The sequence below is a fragment of the Lontra canadensis genome, unplaced genomic scaffold (genome assembly GCF_010015895.1).
Source record: "Lontra canadensis isolate GAN:19392208 unplaced genomic scaffold, GSC_riverotter_1.0 scaffold9, whole genome shotgun sequence".
NCBI lineage: Eukaryota > Metazoa > Chordata > Mammalia > Carnivora > Mustelidae > Lontra > Lontra canadensis.
In genome coordinates, this window is record NW_022631003.1 from 15,600,917 (window position 1) to 15,622,903 (window position 21,987).

General features: G+C 37.6%; 1 protein-coding gene across 1 annotated transcript in view; it reads left to right on the forward strand.

The window, feature by feature from the left end:
• The first annotated feature begins 13,706 nt into the window (after positions 1 to 13,706).
• The window catches only part of WIF1 (WNT inhibitory factor 1), a 66,397-nt gene continuing 58,116 nt past the window's right edge, over positions 13,707 to 21,987 (forward strand). The window contains exons 1-2 of the mRNA XM_032854903.1: positions 13,707 to 14,032; positions 14,527 to 14,666. Coding sequence (XP_032710794.1) covers positions 13,885 to 14,032; positions 14,527 to 14,666 — 288 coding nt within the window. The 5' untranslated portion in view covers positions 13,707 to 13,884. The remainder of the gene's footprint in view (positions 14,033 to 14,526; positions 14,667 to 21,987) is intronic.

Below are 21,987 nucleotides of genomic sequence, written 5' to 3' on the forward strand. Positions count from 1 at the left end.
CTTCTTTCTTTAAATTCAATCTGACAATCTCGAATTTTTTTTTTAAGATTTTATTTATTTTTTTACATAGAGACAGAGAGATAGGGAACAAAAGCAGGGGGAGTGGGAAGGGAGACACAGGCTTCCCAATGAGCAGAAAGCCAGATGTGGGGCACAATCCCAGGACTCTGGGATCATGACCTGAGCTGAAGGCAGATGCCCAAAGACTGAACCACCCAGGCACCCCCAATCTCTGCTATTTAAATAGAATATTTAGACACTTATAATTAATGTAATTAAAGATATGGTTAGCTTTAAGTTTACCATTTTGCTATTTATTTTCTATTTGTTACATCTGTTCCAGATTCTTTTTCTCCTCTTTTAGATTACTTTTTAGTATTCTACTTTATCTCCATTATTAGTTTAATAAGAATACCTCTTTATTTTATGTTTTAATGTTTTTTCTAGGATTTACAACATTCTTCTTCAATTTACCACAATCTACTTTCAAATAGCATTTTACCAATTTACATATAATGAAGAACCTTTCATACATACTTCTATTTCCTCCCTCTCATTCTTTGTGGTATTGCTGTGATATGTTTTACTTTTACATATTATAAACTTCACCTGAAGTTGTTATTTTGGAGTTGTTATTTTGTTATTTTGAAACATTGTTATTTTGGCTTTAAAGAGTCAGTTATTTTTAAGGATATTTTAAAAAGAGATAATATTATTTTATATTTATCCATATATTTAGTGCTTCTGATTTTCATCTGGTATAACCTTCCTCTCATATTTTTATAATGCACATCTTCTAGTGACAAATTTTTCAGATTTTGTTTAAAAAGTTTTCATTTCATTTTAATTATTGAAAGATGTTTTCAATCAATACAGAATTCTATATTGTACTTTTTTTTTTCTTTCAGCACTGCAAAATCCATTTTTTCTAGCTTGAATTGCTCCTAAAGAAAAATCCTAAGCTTATTCCTCTGTAAATAATGTATTCTTTACTCTCTGCCTGCTTAAAGGATTTTTCTCTTTATCACCTGTTTTCAGCAATTTGATTGAGATGGTGCTTTGATGTAGTTTTCTTTGTGTTTATTTTGCTTGGGGCTTGTTGAGGCTCTTGGATCTATGAGTTTATAGTTTTCATCTAATTTGGAAATATTTCAAACATTCTTTTTCCAAATATTGCTTTCTCCACCTCTTTCTCCCTTTGTTTGGAACTCCAGTTACATATATGTAAGTCTGCTTAACACTGTTCCACAAATCGATGAGGCTATATTTTTTCAGATTTTTTTTTTCTACTCAGAGTTTCAGTTAGTTTCTAATTCTGTCTTCAAGTTTACTGATCTTTTCTTCTATAAGAAACTATCTGCTCATAAGTCCATTCAGTTAATTTTTTATTTCAGATATCATATTCTTTACGTGTGCAAGTTCCAATTTTATCCTTTTTATAACTCCCATCTATCTCTTCATTATATTCATGTTTGTCTTTGAATGTCTGAGCAAATTTAAAATAGGTGCATGAAAGTTTTTATCCATGAATTCCATCAATTCTGTCATTTCTTGATCTTTTTCTATTGACTCATTTGCCTTATAGTTTGTGTATTACCTTTTCTTCCTTCTTCACATGCCTAGTAATTTTTTATTAGATGCTGGGCATTATAAATTCTAGGTTTTGAATGCCAGATTTTTAAATTTTTCTTTGAAGAGTGTTAGATATTGTTTTGAAGGGAGTTAACATACTTATTGATTAGCTTTAGCCTTTTGAATCCTGTTTTTTAGCTTTATTAGGGTGAATCTAATGTACTCTTAGAGCTAGTTTAACCCAATCATTAAAGGAATATCCTTCTCTACCAAGTGCTTCAGGTGTTCAGTGAGGTCTCTTCATTTTTGTGGTTGGAACTCAAATATCTTCTTGCTCTGGAAATTTTTCAGCTTATAGCTGAACTCCTTTATAATCAGCCTTATAAAATAATTGTCCCTCATGAAATTTCAGTTTCGTATTCACAACAGATTCCAGGGACTCCTATGAAGATACACATATATCTGAACATTGCAACTGAGTGTGAATTCAAATGATTTAAAAAATTTAAAAAAATGTATTTTATTGGCTGTAAGCTGAACCATGGAGATGAATGCAAGATGAATGCAAGATGAATGTATTGATGCCCACACTGCACATTCTAACATCTGTGGCCCATGGTTAACCTTCAGGTAGTACTTCTATTTTATATATATATATATATATATATATATATATATATATATATATGTATTCTCTCTTCTAAGCCCTTTGCTTCACAAATTCCATCGGCTTCAGTGCCCCCAATATCTTCTTTTTCAGAGACTTTCTAGCTTTACTTGGATTTCCTCTCCCTGCTCCATAGTCATGAAAGTGCCTTCATAAAAAAACCAGAGTGATCATTGAGCTTTAGTTAACTTTAACTTTAACTTTAAATTTAAATTTAAACTTAGCCTTGGGGTGCCTGGGTGGCTCAGTGGGTTAAGCCTCTGCCCTCAGCTCAGGTCATGATCTCAGGGTCCTGGGATGGAGCCCCGCATTGGGCTCTCTGCTCAGCAGGGAGCCTGCTTCCTCCTCTTTCTCTGCCTGCCTCTCTGCCTACTTGTGATCTCTGTCTCTCTGTCAAATAAATAAATAAAATCTTAAAATATTTTTAAAAATTTAAAATTAGCCTTAATATGTTTCCTTTTTTAGGGTTTTTGTACTTGTACTTTCTGTTGTCCAATATCTTAAAACAGATATTTCTTAATTTTGTCCAGTTTTCTACTTGTATGCACTGGGAGGATCAATCTAGTACGAGTTACACCATTGTAGCTTGCAGAGGAAGTTTCTGTTTCAATAACTATCTACTCACAGTCACTCTTATTTCATCTATACTTCTACCTCCACTTCCATCCCTCCTAGATATGTTCTAGAAACTACCAACTTTAAACTGATGGTGGAGGACAATAGCCAAACTATGAAAAGAGCCTAGACATCCATCAACAGATGAATGGATAAAGAAGATGTGATATATACTATATATATATATATGTATATACATATATATATGTATATATATATATATTGCAGCCATAAAAAAAAAACAAAAAACAAAAAACAAAAAACAAAACCCTGAAATCTTGCCATTTGCAACGACGTGGATAGAACTAGAGGGTATTATGCTAAGCAAAATAAGTCAATCAGAGAAAGACAATTATCATAAGATCTCACTGATATGAGGAATTTGAGAAGCAAGACAGAGGATCATAGGGGAAGGGAGGGAAAAACAAAACAACAAAAAACCAGAGAGGGAGACAAACCATAAGAGACTCTCAACCTCAGGAAACTGAGGGTTGCTAGAGTGGAGGGGGGTCAGAGGGATGGGGTGGCTGGGTAATGGATATTGGGGAGGGTATGTGCTATGATGAGTGCGGTGAATTGTGTAAGACTGATGAATCACAGACCTGTACCCTGAAACAAATAATGCAGCATATGTTAATAAATAAATAAATAAACTGATGGTTGTGGGGGATAATTGCAAATCTAATCACGAGTGAATGAAATGGTAGTATCACTTGAAGGTTGATTACGTGTCACAGATGCTAGCACGTACAGTGTGGACATCAATAACTTCGTCTTGCCTTTAAATCCATGGTTCAGTTTACAGTCAAAATAAAGTACATTTTTAAAATTTTTGAATCATCTGAATTCACAGTCAATTCCAATGTTATCATGAAGTAAATTTATTAAGTGACAATTATTTGGTTCTTCTTCTTTAAAGCAATCATACTGAATTTGAATGACAGATTCTTAGCAAAGGCATCAATTAATGATTAAATGTTATTATATTCTTGTTAATGATTCATGTAGCTTAATTGGTTGAATAGATGGTAGGCAAGAAAATTTTTGAAGAGCTAATAATGCATCATTTTGACACCTATTATTTGGATAAATCCAAATTAAGACATTTATTAGGTAATGCTCCTCTCTTAACCATTTTACTCACCTACAATAAGTGAGCTAAACGTTTCTACATGTTAAAATTTCCCCAAGCAATTTCAGAAGGCTGCAGAATAAATACTATAAATGGCAAAAAACCTTTAACACCCTAGCCAAAACACTGACCTATTGTAAACACCTTATAAAAAACACAAGAGACTTGTATTTTCTGTCAACAGGAGTGACATTACAGTACACTTTTCTTCTAGGAATGTAAGTGGTGATGTTATTAAGAAAATAATTTATTTTATTTTTGCTTTCTTAGTAAAGTCAGGTGGTAGTATAATGTGAATACTGGTATTTTATTTTACTTTAGAGGTATAATTCCAGCTATGAATGGAAAAGCTTAAGCATTCACAGTATTCTTCCTTTTTAACATAAACTACTGAGGTGATGTGGTGTAGTACATGGTCACCAGAATAAAGTGGCTAGGTTTTTGTTTGTTTGTTTGTTTGTTTTTTAAGATTTTATTTATTTACTTGACAGACAGAGATCAGAAGTAGGCAGAGAGAGAGGGAGGAAGGAAGCAGGCTTCCTGCTGAGCAGAGAGCCCAATGTGGGGCTCCATCCCAGGACTCTGGGATCATGACCTAAGCCCAAGGCAGAGGCTTTAACCCACCGAGTCATCCAGGCACCCTTAAAGTGGCTAGGTTTTAATCTTAACTGCCAATAACTTGCAGGATTTGGTTGAGATGCAATTTGTGCATTACCATGAATACTATAAAAAGGAATTTTTTTTTCTCTCCACATATCTGAGAATGAGAATGTGAATGAACAGTTCACTCACAAGAGGTAGGAACTGTACTTTGGAGGCATGAATGTCATCAGGGATTTCTGTGGCTTATTTCAGTCATTGTCAACACTGGAAATCAATGTTACCATTTTGATTGTTTTATTTTCTGTGTTTTATTTGTGTTTTCTTCTCCCCTCTCCCCATTTTTAAACATTTTACAATTTACATACAGCAAAACTCACTTCTGGGGGCATACCTTTCTATAAATTTTGACAAACACAAACAGCCATGTAATCATTACCACAGTCAAGATTCAGAATAGTTGGGATGCCTGGGTGGCTCAGTCAGTTAAGCATCTGACTCTTAATTTCAGCTCTGGTCATGATCTCAGCATCCTGAGGTTGAGCCCTGCCTTGGGCTCCACATTGGACATGAATCCTGCTTGAAATTCTCTCTCTCCATCTCCCTCTGCACCTACCCTGCACCAAGGGCTCTAGGAATGTGAGTGGTTCTCTCTCTCTCTCGCTCTCTCTCTCTCTCAAAAGAAAAAAAAAAGATTCTGAACAGTTACCATTGCCTCTCAAAATAAATTCCTTCATGTAGCCCCTTTGTCATTAAGCCTTCCTGGGAACCCCTAGAGTCTGGTAACCATTGATGTGTTCCCTGTTTATAGTGATCTTCTAGAATGTCGCATAAACAGGATCACACAGTAGATAGTCTTTACAGACTGACCCAGAGCTGCCTTTTTATAATAGATATTCTGTTACTTCCCCCTTATTATCCTCAAATAGAATACAAGATAATATTATCTACTCTGACACATATAATTCCAAATAATAAATATAATGTTCTAACATATATGAACAAAGCAAAAAAATCAATTCTAACATAACATGAATTTAAAATGGAAATAGTTGAGCACAACTATTCTAGACCTAGTGAAGTAATAGGATGCTTGCATCTACTTTATGAAAGAGTTTGGTTTTATGGAAGGTAAGAAAATCAGAAGCTATTATGTATATAAAGTACAGGAGAATGAAAAAAGCAGAGGTGTGATGTGATTTTTCCAAAATGTGAATAATTCTTGATAAAGATCCAAACAAAACAAAGCACAATCTTACTTTTCACAGAATGTTACTGTTCCTAGTGGTTGCATTTTTGGAAAATTCATTGTGTATTTAAAACTGTGTCTTTATATGTAGGGGTGCCTGGGGGGCTCAGTTGGTTAAGTGTCTGACTCTTTGTATCAACTCAGGTCTCAATGTCAAGGTTGTGAGGTCAAGTCGTGTGTGGAGCCTTCTTAAAAACAAAACAAAACAAAACTGTATGTTTATACGTCAAGTAGAACTAGATTCCTAGTTTCAGATAATTATAAAGGTTTTCATGATATTATATTTATACTTATAAGGTTTTCGTCTACATGAATCTCCAGTGGGGTAATTCAAAGATGTGTAGACTGTGGCACAATTCATATGTGCCCCTGTCTCATGCATTAACAGGAAATGCACTGTCCCTGGCCTAAACCCAGTAGGAGCCCAAAGTACCCAACAGTCATTGTAAAACCAGAAATACCCCCACAAATTTCTAAAATGCCTCCTACTGGGTAGCAGTTGAGATTCACTGCCCAAGATAAAGTATCCCTCATATCATCCAGTACTTTCAACATTGACATCAACATTCACCAACCTATTGATTGCCAATAGAGTTTTTCAGGTAGCTTCATGCTAGGAAAGGGACATCTTAGACCATTAACTTTTGTATTCTAGATTCCAGAAATATATTCCACATACTAGAGGGTAATAAATTACCATTTTGATTAATCCCAGTTCTGAGTGTGTTTAGCTTTGAACAGGCTCTGAGATCCTGGTTGACTCGAAAGTGACAAAATTGAGATTTTTCTACCCAAAAATAACTTTTAGTTTTGTGATAACTATGCCCGGTTTTTATCCCCTCAATAGGGCTTACATGTACAATTAGCTAATCTCCTTTGAAATTGTAGACGTGTCTTTTTAAAAATCCACAAGTGGGGCACTCAGGCGGCTCAGTTGGTTAAGTGTCTGCCTTTGGTTCATGTCATGATCCCAGGGTTCTGGGATCTAGCTCAGCATTGGGCTCCCTGCTCGACAGGGGAGTCAGCTTTTCCCTCTCCCTCTACCCCTCCTTTTGCCCTTCCCCCTACTAATGCTTTTTCTCTTGCTTACTTTCTCTCCTAAATAAATAAAATCTTAAAAAATAATAAAAATAAAAATTCACAATGTTATGCCCCAATAATGGGTCTGTGATTAAAGGAGCGAGACTGATACAAAGCGAAGGTCAAGCAAAGCTTTATTTCGCACCAAGCATCAAGAATCTAACCAAACATTCGGGGCCGCACCTCTTACAAGAGAGGGCGACCCTTCTCTGTTTCACAGTCTAGCTTTTAAGGGCAAAGGCCATGCGGTTGGACCTGGCCATGCACAGGTGGCCAATGAGATTGTAACACACACAGGAAACTTTACAGTGATGCTAGGTGACCAATTGAGTTACAATTTACCCTAGTAGACATTTGAATCAGCCTATTACACCTTGATTGGGATTGGCACCCAAAGGGCGGGGCCCATACTCCTTGGTAACCAGGGAGACAGTATGCATCCCCCCACTGATCGGATGCCTCCACCTGGCCTGACCCACCTTTGTATCTGGGCTTTGTTACCTGAAGCTGGTTTTTGGGACTTGTCTCCAAGTAAATCCCCTGGGGGAAGGGGAGCAGGGACAGTTTCTAAATAGGTCCTTACATACAAGTGAGTATTTTTCAAGGTTAGTACAAATGCTATTTGGTATTTTACCTGAAGGAAGCCAGTCACACAATCTGGCATTGTTTGATTTTGATTATTCCCATGAGTGGAAAGAAAATGTACCATGTTCAGGTTGTCCAGGGAAAAGAAAACTCAGGAACCTTAACATAACTATTTAAAATACTTTTTTAAAAAAATACTTTTAAAAATCGAATTTGTATATCATTTCTTTTATACCTTTCAAGTATCTTGCTTATAAAAAGGTCTTCCCCATTCTAAGTTTATAAACACTTTCATCTATGTGTTCTACTAGATCTTTTATGATATTGTTTTTTATATGGTATAACAATTTTTAATTAATAGTTTATTAAAACATAACATACGTTAAAAAGTGCACAATCATAAGTGTGCAACTTAATGAGTTTTCACCAAATAAACATTCCCATGTATCTAACATCTGGATCAAGAAACAAAAATATAATCGGCATCTCAAAGCCCCTTTTATATCCCCTTCCCATCATTACCACCTTCCAAAGGTAATCCTTTCACTATCTTGACTTCTAATATCATGCATTAGTTTTTCTTATTTTTGAATTTTTAGTAGATGGCATCATCCAGTATGTACCCTTTTGGATTATTTAGCACAAGATGATGTCTGCAAGCTTCATCCATGCTGTGTGTAATTGTATTTGTATATTCTCACTGGTGTGTAGTATTTCAAGTACAAATAATAATAATTTATTAACTCATTCCACTGCCAATTGGTATTTGAGTTATTTCCATTCGGGGACCAAGATAAATAGTGCTGTTACAGTCTTTGGACACATATATACCCATATATACCTCTTCCTTTATTTTTTTTTTTATTTTTTCTTTTTGGCTAGGCTTATCTCTAGGAGTGGTATTGCTAAGTTGAGCTTTTGTAGTATTTTCAAATGGTTTTCCAAAATGATTGTATCATCCCAGCAGCCTGGGATCGATCCCCGCATCGGCTCCCTGCTCAGCGGAAAGCCTGCTCCCCCTTCTCCCACTCCCCCTGCTTGTATTCCCTCTCTTACTGTGTCTCTCTCTGTCAAATAAATAAAAATCCTTTAAAAAAATAAAATAAAGTGTACAAAATGATTGTACCAATTTATACTTTTCCAAGCAGTGTGTTTACACCCTCATCAACTTTACATAATCTTTCTTTTTTCATTTTAAGCATTCTGAGGGGTGTGAATTGGTTTCCCACTGTGGTTTTAATTCACATTTCTCTGATGGCTAGTGATGTTGGGCTGTTTTTCATATGTTAATTGGGCATGTAAGTATGTGCTTTTGTGAAGTGCCTGTTCCCCTCTTTTGCCCATTTTCTACTGGATTGTTTCTCCTTTTTCTTATGGATTTGTAGACATTCTTTATATATTCTGGATAAGAACCTATACATCCAAGTATCTTCTCCACACTGTGGCTTGTCTTTTCACTCTCCATGCTATCTTTTGATAAAAGAAATTCTTAATTTTAATATGGTTCAATTTATCAATTTTTTTTCTTATTGTTGGTGCCTTCTGTATCCTGGTGAAACACCAATTATTTTTATTTCTTTAAAAATTTTTAAAGCAGATTTAACAAAATTTAGTTAACATAATAAACTGCACATATTTAAAGTGTATGATTTGGTTAAACTTTTGGAGTGACGGATAATGTACGTTATCTTGATTGTGATGCCAGTTTCATGATTGAACATTTATGTCACAACATTTATGTCAACATTTATGTCAATTTTAATGCTTCCATAATATTTCATGTTATGAAAGTGTTCTAATTTGTTTCTCATTCCTCTAATATTGGGCAATAAAGTTGTTTTCCTCTTTTCCCCGATCACAAACAAAATAAAAGCTGTTAAATGTCACAGAGGTGAAAGAGCCTGTATGAACAGGAAATAATGGATATGGTTTGTGGAAGACAAGATATGCTGGGTTGCTTAGCAATGCCTTTATGTGAGGGAAGAAGAGCAAGAGTGTTGCATGGAACTATGAGGAATGCTCAGGCTGTGCTGTGCCTCAGTAATGAGCTGTCATGTGTTGTGATGTACAGTTCTGAAGTGATAAAGTATGCAAGCAGCATAGCAAGAAGTGTTGGCCCAGGGTGGTGACAGCTGCCTACTTTAGGAGAAACTGACTGAAGCAGGGAAGAAAAGACCTTTCTCCCTGCTTAAAAATGCTTTTAATCACAAGAGCATTTGCTCATTTTTTTAAAATCAGGAAATGTGTGCATCAAGTGAAAAATCATGCCCCAGACCCATTTCCAATCCCTATCAACAACCCCTGGAAGTATTTTAGTATGTAAACTTTTAGATATTTTCTGTGCATCATATTAAAGACATACAAAGATATACATATATACATATAAACTTTTTTTTTTTTTTTAAACAGAACTGCTAATAAAAATAATCCTTGGCCACTTGTTCTATTCACTTACTATCTGTAGTTCCCTTTCCACATCAGGGTGCTACAGGTGTGCCTGCTCCCCTCCTCCAAACACAGCTCAGGATGCAGCTGATATGCCCCAGTCTCAGTGCCAACACCTGGAGCTCTGGTTGAGGCAACGGGGCAGAGTGGGCAGCCCAAAGTCCACTTGCCTGGCAAGTGGGTGGCTGGGTACTGACAAGATCCTTCTCTATTGCAGGCTTTCCCACACAACAGCACTTCTAGGATGAGTGCTGATTTCAGCCCCCTCAGGCACCTTCTCCCTCCATCCCATGGCTTCTCCTCTAGTCCAAGAGTAGCAAACTCAGAACCCTACAGAAGCCCAGCAAGTCAAGTAAATGAGTGAAGCAGGCTCAACAGAAGAGTGTTAGAACTGTCAGAAGCAGAGGCCCGTTTGAATGGCAGCCATGACTCACACCACCACTCACACACGTCCCCTTGTAAGGGAGGAATATTGCCAGATCTCTAAATCTTCCTTGAAGAAGTCATGAGAAGCCTGGAAAAGTCTGGAGAAGCTATAAATCCAAATTTTATGAGAAATCTTCTGATTTTCAATGTCAGCTAGCCAAATCTTTTGGGATGTACTTAGGTCTTCACCTTTTCTTTTCAAAATAAACTATTTTTTAGAATAGTTTTAGATTTACAGAAAAATGGCAAAGATAGTTTAGAGAGCTCTTGTCTACCCTCATACTCACGTTCCTGTAATACTAGTACAGTAAATTGTTACAATTAAGGAGCCAATACTGATACATTAATATTAATTTATTCAGATTTCTTTAATTTTATCTGATATCCTTTTTCTGTTCCAGGATCCCATCTGGGATTTCACATTACATTTAGTTTTCATGTGTCCTTAGTCTCCTTTTGACTGGAGCAATTTCACAGATTTTCCTTGTTTTTGATGACCTTGACAGTTTCAAGGATTATCGTTCAGGTATTTTTCAAAATATCCTTGGTTTTTCTGGTATTTTTCTCACTATTAAACAGAAGTTATGGGTTTTCAGGAGAATGCCACAGAGATAAAGTGCCATTCTCAAAACATACCAAGGGTACACATATTATCAATATGACCTATCCTGGTTGATGTTGACCTTAATCACCTGGATGAGGTAATGTGAGGTCTCTTAACTGTAAATTCTACCCACTGAGCCGCCAATAAATGGTAGAATTTTCATACTGAATGAGGTTGATTTGTAATACCACCTGGCACATTATTTCCAAATTTTTATCATTTGCAAATACATATTCTTACCTTTAATACAGAAACTGGAAACATGACTGCATTCTAAATGAAAAAGCCATTTTGCTCCTTAACAACAGAGAGTCAAGCCTGACTTAGGTCTTCGGTAGCCCTTTCCTCCCAAAAAAGATACACCCTGTTACTCTTGGAAATAGTATGACTGGCATATACCATATGTTCTTTCCTTCCCTTTAAAATCCAAGAAGTTCAAGATTTTTAAAAATAGTATGGTTTTCTAACTACAATTAATCTAACTTTTTGTAAGTGTCCACTGCTAAGGAGAAGTGAATAGAGGGGACCTTACCCAGAGGAAGTTGAATGAGGAGAGAATTTAGGCCCTCTTTTTCTCTACGGAAAAGTGCATTTTATGAGTATTTCCTACTTAGTATTTGATTATAACAGCCTGTAGAGGGCGTCCTTGCACCAAGAGCCATAGGGGTTTGAGCGAGGCTAAGAAAAAAGTTTCAATTAAGACCACACTTTAGGGAATCAAAGTAAATGTCTATTGTGTTTTGAAATTATCTTTAATTGGGAGACAATTGGCATTGAAATGTCGAAGGGCTCTAAAGGTTGCCTAATGTATGTGAATACACTATATAAAGGAATAGTTACTGAAATGAATTCAAAATTAATAAAATGTTTGAAAAGAGGTAAATATATTTATTTTAAAGAAAGAATCTCTGTGAGGCTTGAGATCTAATTATGATTTACTTATCAGTACGAAGTGTGGTGACTAAAAGAATGGACTTTTAAATCAGGGTGCTTGGGTTTGAACCCTGATTCTGCCCCCTTACCAGCTGGGTAACACAAGCAACTTGCTGGGCTTTTGGGAACCGTGCTTCCCAACAGTAAAATGGAAATAATAACAGTACCTATTTAAAAGAGTTGAGGATTAAAAAGGCACTTTAATTTTTAATTTTATTTTATTTTTTAGACACAGAGATTGAGATCACAAGTAGGCAGAGAGAGGGGGGAAGCTGGCTCCCCGCTAAGCAGAGAGACCAATGCAGGGCTCAATCCCAGGACCCTGAGATCATGACCTGAGCCGAAGGCAGAGGCTTAACCCACTGAGCCACCCAGGCACCCCAAGAAAGCACTTTAAAGTACTTATAAAGTTTGACGCTGCAAGTTCAAATCAGTCATAATTAGACATCTTGTCTAATTACTTGTAAAGATCAACAGTTGTAAAGTTGAAAATACTTCATAACTGGAAATACATATTCTGTTCTTTTTAGTAACTGCTCATGACCTAACAGTTACTTAACTTAATGCATGCACAAATTCGGCTTTTCTTCTGTTGTTTCTGTTTGTTTTCCCCTCTTGAGGTGTCCACCACTCTCCAAAGGACTGAGTGAAACACCACACCCTGGACACTTGATCCTTGGACATTTGTTGCAGCATCTGGGTGCTAAAGAACAAAGAGAAGTAAACAACCTTTTTCTGAGTCTGAAATCTTTCTAAGTATTGCTTTTGTTTTTGTTTTTTTACCTTTTGCTTCCATTTTCTTTGCATAGCCAAGGGATTAAGCAGGGGGCAAGTTAAGTCCCTTTTGCTGAGGTCAGGTGGCTCTGTTAGACTACAGCCTACTGCCAAGCCAACTACTCTTCCCATAGACAAGGCCAGAACCTTGGTCCTGCCCCCAAGCGCCTGTGATTTCAGTACCACCGCGCGTGCCTCCAAGTTTCTGGAAACCTCAGCAAATATTAAAGGGTCCTATCCCCGACAGCGTCAGGTACGCCTGTCATCCAGCGTCCAGGGGAACCCTTCCTGGCGCCGCCGGGTGAGCAGGGAGAAGAGCCTCCCCGAGCTGTGAAAGCACCCTCTTCGCTGTCTGTGCGGAATGGAAGCCCTGCGCGCCGAGCCAAGCCCAGCGCCTGCCATCAAGGGCACCCCAGGACCGCAGGTCGGGTTTTACACTGATGCGCCAAGTATCAGCGTTGAGCTGCTCAGAGAGAAACGAGAGGCGCGGAAAGGGAGAAGTGAAGGAATACGCGCCTTGCCTCGGCACGGGCATGGGGATGGAAGTCGTTGTCGCCGTCGTCATCAGCATTATCATCACTGTCCTCAGCCCTCACTCAAGCCATGCGTGTCAGTTCGCCGGGTTCCCCCCAGGCCACGCCTCGCCAAGTAGGAGGCAGAGGCGAGAGACGGCCCAGGGGCCCCTACCCACGCCGGGCTTGGCAACCGCCTACACCACGCGCCCCCTCCGCGCGCGCTCGCACCCGCGCCCCGCGGCGTGGACGCGGCCTCCGAGGGTCTCGCGCCGCCTGCGCGCGCGCGCCCCCCCAGCGCCCCCCAGCGGCGGCCGACTGAGCCGCGCCACTCCTCGCACGCACCTCGCTCGCGCCCTCCCTTCCCGCTTTTCCCTCTCCCGCTGTATTTAACCCTGGGGCTGTTGGCGTCGCCGTGCGTGCTGGCAGCTCCTGCTTTGCCAGTCTTGCGTCTCCGCAGTCCCCGCTCCCTCCCGCGCCCCCTTCGCCTCCCCGCCGGCGCCCGCTCTCCCCTCCCTCCTCCCTGCAGGCTCTCGCGGGCTCTCTCTCGCCGGAGCCAGGGGGCTGCACGCCCGGCGGTCTAAGCGGGCGCGGCTTCGGCTGAGGGAGGACTTCGCGGCCGCAGGCTGGGTAGGTGAGGCAGAAGGAGGTTGAGCGGCGAGAGCCACCGGGAGGGAGGTCCGGAGGAGCATGGCCCGGAGAAGCGCCTTCCCCGCCGCCGCGCTCCGGCTGTGGAGCATCCTCCCGTGCCTGCTGGTGCTGCGGGCGGAGGTCGGGCAGCCGCGGGAGGAGAGCCTGTACCTGTGGATCGATGCTCGCCAGGCGAGAGTACTCATAGGTAAGGCTCCCGCGCCCGCTGCCTTCGCTACCTGCGTCTCCGCTCTCTCCAGCGCTTCTGTTAAAGGGGAGATGCATGCATTTAAGTGTGTTTTTAAAACTTAATTTCCAAGGAAGGTTGCTCCCCTCCACCTTTTAATCAGCTCTTTTCCACCTGAAAGCGTAGGAACTTCTGTCTCCAGAGACCTAAGCTGATGTAGTTGGTCTGATCATGCTGTTGCTAGTTTCTACAACCCTGTGTTTTGGGGTGGACCCCGCGTGTAGTAGCACCCAGTGACTGTATGTCCCCTCCGTTTCCTGAAACCATGTGTCTGTTGGCACTGTTCTTATCACATACCGAGGAAAATTAGTGGGTACCTAGACAGGTGCTTTGTGTATAGACGTGGCCCATACCAATTCTTTAGTGTTCTTTTTGCGTGCGTTTTCTGGTTTGGATTCTTTTAAGTTTGTTTTGTTTTGTTTTGTTTTGTTTTGTTTTGTTTTGTTTTAAACCAGGATTTGAAGAAGATATCTTGATTGTTTCCGAAGGGAAAATGGCCCCTTTTACACATGATTTCAGAAAAGCACAACAGAGAATGCCAGCTATTCCTGTCAATATCCATTCCATGAATTTTACTTGGCAAGCTGCGGGGCAGGTAAGTACTGATAATCAGGAAGGGTGCAGAAAATTACCTTTTAATATCTCCACTGCCTGATGGCAGGTAGAAATAATACTCTGTAGTGTGTAGGCTGATACATTTTTACAACCATTAAGAGTGATTTCTCATGTGATTTCCAAAGCAAATAAAGAATTAACTTCTGCTTATTTAAACGTGTCACATAAAGATTCCCAAAGGAAAAAGGTAAGCAGTGTTCCTAAGCTTGCTATTTTGATATGACTCCATGTCTTCAGTCTGCTAGACACAAATACCAACGTCACTTCTTTCTATGATTATTGACATTAAAATTTAACATAATGTCTATGCTAGAATAAAATATGTAAAACACATGGAAAAAAACAAAAAACATAATATCTAAAAGACTGCTGTAGTATATGCCAATCACTTTTGACATTATTTGTACTTTATGACAAATTTTAAACTCTGTGAATATTTTTGACATTGTGATTTGAAAAAAAAATTTTGAATGTTATTCACTGGAACAATGTAAATGCTACATATTTCTGGTTGAAGTTCACAGCCTCAAAAAGTGTCTGTAAGAACATTTGTAAAATATTGCAGGCTATTGATTTTTTAAGTACCATTTAAAATACTTTCGTATGCAAAAAGAAAACTGCAATATATTTTTATGAAGAAATATTTCTTTTATTTCTTAATACATTACCATCCTTTGTATGTTACCTTTTGTACAGTCCCAGTAATGCATAAATGACCTTTAATTTTGGAAAGAAAAGAAGGATAAATATTATGTGAATTTAATTTCTTTTGTGCAGTTGGAGAATTTACTCTAGGGGACAAATAGTAAGTAATAACTTCTTTTGCTCATGAGTTAGTAAAATGTGTCCACTATGGAAATCATTGTAATTATAATTAAAATCACATTTTGGGGGCTTTTTTTATTCTAAATTTACTTAAATGGCTATTTTCATGAAGAATGTGATCCAGAAAACACTTTATAAAAAGTAATTATTTTGAATTGAGAAGCCACTTTGGGTCCCTCTAATTATCTGTTATATTTTGGGTGTGACCATGACCATTTTAAATGTGTTTTTCCCCTCAGGTCTGTTCTCTCTCTCTCTCTCTCTCTCTCTCTTTTTTTTTTTTTTCCTAAAATAAACCAAATCTAGACCCATCAACATTTCCATGTTGTAAAAAAAGGAATAGATGTTTTGGATCCACTGAGGTTCATAACAGAAAAGCCATTTATTCTAATACCCCCATTTGGTAGATAAGTTCACTGAGGCTTCTATTGCTCTAAAGATTATTCCTTTTCTTCCTATAATTGCCTCTTCCTACTTTATGGACAATTGATTTTGGAATAGTGCGAAATCGGTAATAAAACATGAACGGTCTTTTTCCATCTCCTTTCTTTTCACCTGAATCTATCTGTGTTTAATCACTTGGCAGATGAAATCAATATTAATTCTGTAGTTTTGAAAAGTATATTTTCTTTACCTACACTTTTATGAATTTATAAGAACCATTAGATGATAGCTTAACTTACACCCTTTCCTGACTGAAAAGTTTTGGTAACTGTAGGAGAAACAGAAAATGTCAACAGTTCTTATTTATTTATATCTCATATGCATTTGTCTTCTGGAGAATGGAATTTGAAGCAAAGCCTTAAATACCATGTCATCTCCCCTGTCGCTTTATAGCATAGTACGTGTTTGTAAGCACTGAAATATTGTTGAGTATAAAATGAATCACGAATCGATCTCAGGAATGTCCCTTGTAACGGATTAGAGAAGATATAGGAACTGGCTTGGAGATGAACCTTCTAGCATCTTTTTCTTTCTTGTTTAGGTGTTGATTGCCTCTGTGGATTATCTCAATAATCAGGGCAATGTTAACACCTCAGTTATCTTGCTTTTTACGTTCAGTCTGCTCTGGTTAGGTTAACCACAGGTAACTACATGAATTCTGGGGTCTGTTTTAATTAGCTGGGAGGGTAAGTGAGGCAGGCAGGATCTACACAATATTGCCAAATAGCAGGACATTTAAAAGTATTATTTAAATTTTATTTATTTTACCCAATAAAGTTATGTGACTCCAGCAGCCTAATTTTTGAAATGCATGGAAATTTTGAAAATGAGAAAAATAATCACTTCAATGCCAATTAAGTATTTTGAAAGGCATCTCTGGCTAAAGCCAAACCACATCAAAACAACTACATGGAAAATGAAAAGTTCATTCCATTATCTAGTTATTTCATCCAAATAATATCAAACATTTAGGATTTCAACACAAGCTAAAACACACAGCTGATTAACAAAATTTTAAACTTAATATAAAAGTGTTTTGGCAGCACGTGGAGAAAGTTAAACTGACATTAAGATTGAAGACCTAGAGGCAGTAGGTGTTATCTCTTTCCAATAAATTATTAGTCCATTAACCCAAAGTATTCTTGGGGCCATTTGAAAGAACTTTTATGTTCTACTTCAAACAAATGCAAATAAAAATTACAGTGCGATTTATTTCCCCACATCAAGTTGGTCAAGTTTTTAAGAGTGTTTTGAGTGTTTTGAGTATGTATGTTTTTGAGAATGGGGCCTTCTTATTATATGTGGCTGATGCCCCCATTAGGCTTTTTGCAAGGCCATTTGATTCTGATAGCAAAAAGCTTGCTAGACATCTTTTGACTGGGAAATTTTTCTTCCAGGACCCTAAGGAAATCATTATGGATATTAATAAAAATTTATGTGCAAGACTCTTCCTTATAATTGTGCTATTTTTTAAAAGTAAAAATAGGTAGAATTTAGAAGTCCAGTGACAGTGGCAGGAGAATACAATGAAGCATTAAGAAGAGTATTCTAGACATCAAAAAAAAAAAAAGAATATTCTAGACATCTACTCAATACCATAGAAACATATTCAAGACAGATTAGGTCAACAGCCTATCACAGTATATTCTGCTTGATTCCATTACAAAATACATAGGCAAACATAGGAATAAACAGCTGATGTATTAGAGGTTTTTAAATGATAGGGAACTAGGAAGGGTTATGAACACATCAATGTTCCTTACATATTGGTAAATATTGCACTTGATACCCTGTATCTTCAACCTGTAACCTCTGATTCTCCAAGGTGTCAATATTAGTTACATCTGTGTATATTACATTTTTATTTTTTCCACGATGAGTAGTGTGTATTGATTTATAATTTCAAAAACTATTTTACATTAAATATGTGCAAAAAGCTATACTTTAGAGTTTAAACTTGCATGATGTTCCACATTATAAATAGTTTACTTGTATTTATTATCTGGTATCATTTTTATACCATACATCACTCAACCAAATGGTAAAACAAACGGTTTTCATGACTGGATCATAACTATGGAGCCCAAATAATTCACTAATGCTTATCTGATTCTCATCAGTTTCTTTCAAGATCCCTAAAAATCTGCCTAGGAAGGCTTTCCTATCTAAAATTAGATGACCTGACCTCTTTCACTGAAATCCTCATTTTCCATGGAAAACCCTGTCTCTACTTTATCTCCCATTTAAAATACTCATTTTCTGACATGCCCTTTTTCAAGGCCTTTAGATCAGAGAAGAATTTCTATTAAAGAGGTTTAGGCTCAAAAGATTTTTAATAATTAAGGGAAAATACCCTTTATTGCTGTATATAACTTTTAATAGTTGATATTTTTCAATGAGGCATTCCTTATTCTAATTTTTCTCTAAACTTGGGACAGATAGGGGCCATGAGTGACCATTTTGGTTTTCTAAATGATGCACTAATTAAACATTTTATTTGGAAAATAACCCTTTCTAAAATTAATGGCTTTCAAATAAAACTTTAATGAGAAGTTTTGTTAGACAAATCTGAATTCTAATATTAGGACACCGCTGATTTCCATATGAACCAATTTGGTTCAAGGCCAAAATTTTTTGTTCCTATAGATCATATGTATATATTTTTATTTATAAAAATCATATAGACTTGATTTTAGTAACTGTAATATATTCTATCAGCTGCATATAGATGCTAAGATACTATGAATCTAGTACCCAATTAATTGGGCATCTTTTTATGGTCGCTTTTTTTTTTTTTTTTTTTTTTTAGCCATGGTGATGGATTTATGCTGAGCCATTTGTACTAGTTTTCCAACCTCCTTGTGACCAAATGCCTGGATTTCTGAGATGGTTAGCAAGGGTTGGGGTGAAATTGGTGTGTATGGAATAGAAATTCTCTGGGTGAAGATAGCCAGCCAGTATTAACTTCCAGCCTACCACATGGGTTATCAAGCAAGCTCTAACCATCTGTAACAACAGGTCCAGATCTTAAAGTAAGCTTGTTATCATGTATGATGGTCACAATTCTTATAGCCGCTAGAAGTCAGTGATAGAGCCTCATTTTTCTCAATTGCAGGATGTTTAAAAACAAAACTGTAAAGTGTTATTGTGGATACAGGAAGGGAAGAGGAGAATTTTGTCTGCTGTCCTGGGAAGTAGGGGGTCACATGTATATCTTAGAAGAATTGATTATTGAGTTAAGCTGTAGAAATGTGTTATGTATCACCATAGAAAACAAAATACTGCAAATGCTGAAGATAAAGCACAGTGAGCGCAATATTTATCAATATATAAGGAGTAGTAATGTGTTCATAACCTTCGTAGCTCCTATCAATTAAAAAACTTCTCAAATTATTTCAAACTGCCAGAAGCAAGAACAATAATAACACAAGATCAAGTATAAGGAAAGCTCAAGAACTTTACGTGGATAGTGGTGTCCTTGTGAATGACTCTAGCCAGCAGCATCCACATTTAACTTTAAACTGAGGAAGGTACTGTTGGCAAAAGAACAGTCAAAAACAAATCATTTTCCTGAGAATTGACTCATATTTTTGTGATTTTTTTAAAAAAGTGGAATCCTTCTCCTGACATCTTTCCGTAATGTGAACTAGATAATCTAATTCTGTTATTTAAATGCCCCTAAAGCTCCAGATAGCTTGTTTTTGCAATATAGTATTTGATACAATGTCACACTGGTCCCATTAAACTAGCCATAGTTTGTGGTCTCAAATTTCCCATTGGACTGGTTGAGGAAAGGAGACTTGTATGAACATGTTTCTCTCTTTTCTCCCCTTGACAAAAATGAAAGAAAGGCAACAGAGAAGTGAATTTTAACTCAAATGCTTCCTCTCCCTCTTCAAAGGACTGCCAAATACCTTAACTATCCTCTTCTAATTCCATAAGTTATGGTAACACTGATTATTAGTATATAAGTCCCTTAATGTATACTGTCCACATTTTTTTCCCTAGTGGAGTTATGATCGTTTTGATAGTTACAATCCAAGTGGTTGGATACTTTCCTGCTCCTGGGGTTTGCCATCATACCTTTGCAGTGGTGTTTTTTGTCACCCAGTGAAGGAAATGCCTCGGTTTTTGACCCCTGGTCCATGGTTTCAAAGTGGGAATGTGAATATGTTTACATACTGTGAGCATGATTTTTTTCAGAAGGTACTCATATCAAAAACACAGCTTTAAACTTTTAATGTTTAGATTCTGCTAGGCTGTGGTATTTTGCATTGTGGTGTTGTGGACATGCCACTAGGGATCAAAGAGTAATTTTGCAGAGAGCCCATTTCATTTAGCAAAGCAGGCATGTGCCAGCCATCTGTTGTATGTGCTGATAGAAAACAGCAGTAAGTTTCTCAAACTTCTGCCAGAAAAAAAAAAAAAAAAAAAGCCTTTATTGCTTAGAGGAGATGAGTTACAAGGTACCTTGTAAGCCACATCTGGTTCTATAGCGATTTACATGGCACAAATGTAAACTCTGCTAGGTCTTCCTTACACGGTGGTATAAAGGCGTGTAAACAAGCCCTTCACCACTATCCTCTACATTTATTCTAGACTTTAGAATCCTTGCAGAAATAAAAATCTTTTAAATTGTCGTGGTGAAGTGGAAAGGAATGATATTCAGTAAAGCATTTTGCTCTGGATTAAACTCATTTCTCTTCAATGTCCCTGATGTGTTGTGAGAGGAAAAGTTTGGGGATTAAGAGTTTAGTGAAAATGTTCTTCATCCTGTAGCTGGATATCTGGAGGAGACAATGGCAAGTCAGGATTTCTTTTGCTGCAATAAGTTAACCAACTTGTCCCATTTGCCAGCCTGGGAATAACTTGGTTACGTTGCTGTGAACCCTTCCTGGATGGTGAGTGGTTCTCCCCTGCAGTGTTTCTCTGCCTCAAGCACTCAGTCAATCAACAAACATAGACACTGACATGCAAAGAAGAATAAGCATGGTCCCAGCCCTCAGGAAACTGATAGTCTAGGAAGCAAATATCCATCATGCTCATCCAAATGAGGTTAGAAAGTATAGGATTGGTTGAGAACACAAAGAAGGCCACTCTTTTCCCTGCCTGGAGGAACGAGGGGCAGGAGCACTGAGCTTATGGAGCAGGTGATGTCTGAATTAATTCCTGAAGGATGAGGAAGCTTTCATCAGACCACCAGGGGAGGAAAAACACCTTCCAAGTGGAGAGTTCAGGATGTTCAAGTGCGTGGAGGTCTTATAGGAGAAGGCGTGTTCTAGGTGATCATGAGGGGTCTCGGATCCCCTCTGAGAGGTAATGGAAATTCAGTGAAGGGGACATCAAAGTCAAATAATGGAGAATTATTATGGGGGAGGAGAAGAAGGTAGAAACAATTCAGGGAGATTTCTTTCTTCTCTGTTGTGAAAACAATAGACAACATTTTGCAGGTTTGTCCCAGGGATATACTAAGTAAATCTTTGGTTCTTTGGTTTTTGTGTTGGGTGGACAGTGGCTTTTCTACAATCATCAATTAGCTCTTTTTTCTTATTAAACTTTTGGAAAATTTTGTGATGATTAGTCTCAGCTCCAGGTTAAATTATTTTTGGCAAATAAAGCACAGAACTATAAAAAATGGCATTTTGCAAGTGCATAGAACTTTTTAGAAAATCAATTTAATTTTCTAATAGAACTAGAACTTTGAATTTAATGTAAAAAGAAGCTTAAAAAGGACAATAATATGTTGATTTGTGAAAGAATTGATTTAGCATCTGTAATCTACTCCCATACCTTTCTAAGTATCAAGAAAAGTATAATAACAGTATAGAAATTTTATCTGGCAGGCGATGCTTCCATTTAAATGATGAGAAGTGGACACTGGACATAGATTTACTTAAAATAAGCCTGCTTCTTCAAGTATTTGACTTTCTTTTAAAACTTATAGTTAAAACTCTAAAGTCAGGGGCTCCCGGGTGGCTCAGTCTGTTAGGCATCCAACTCTTGATAACATCTCAGGTCATGATCTCAGGATC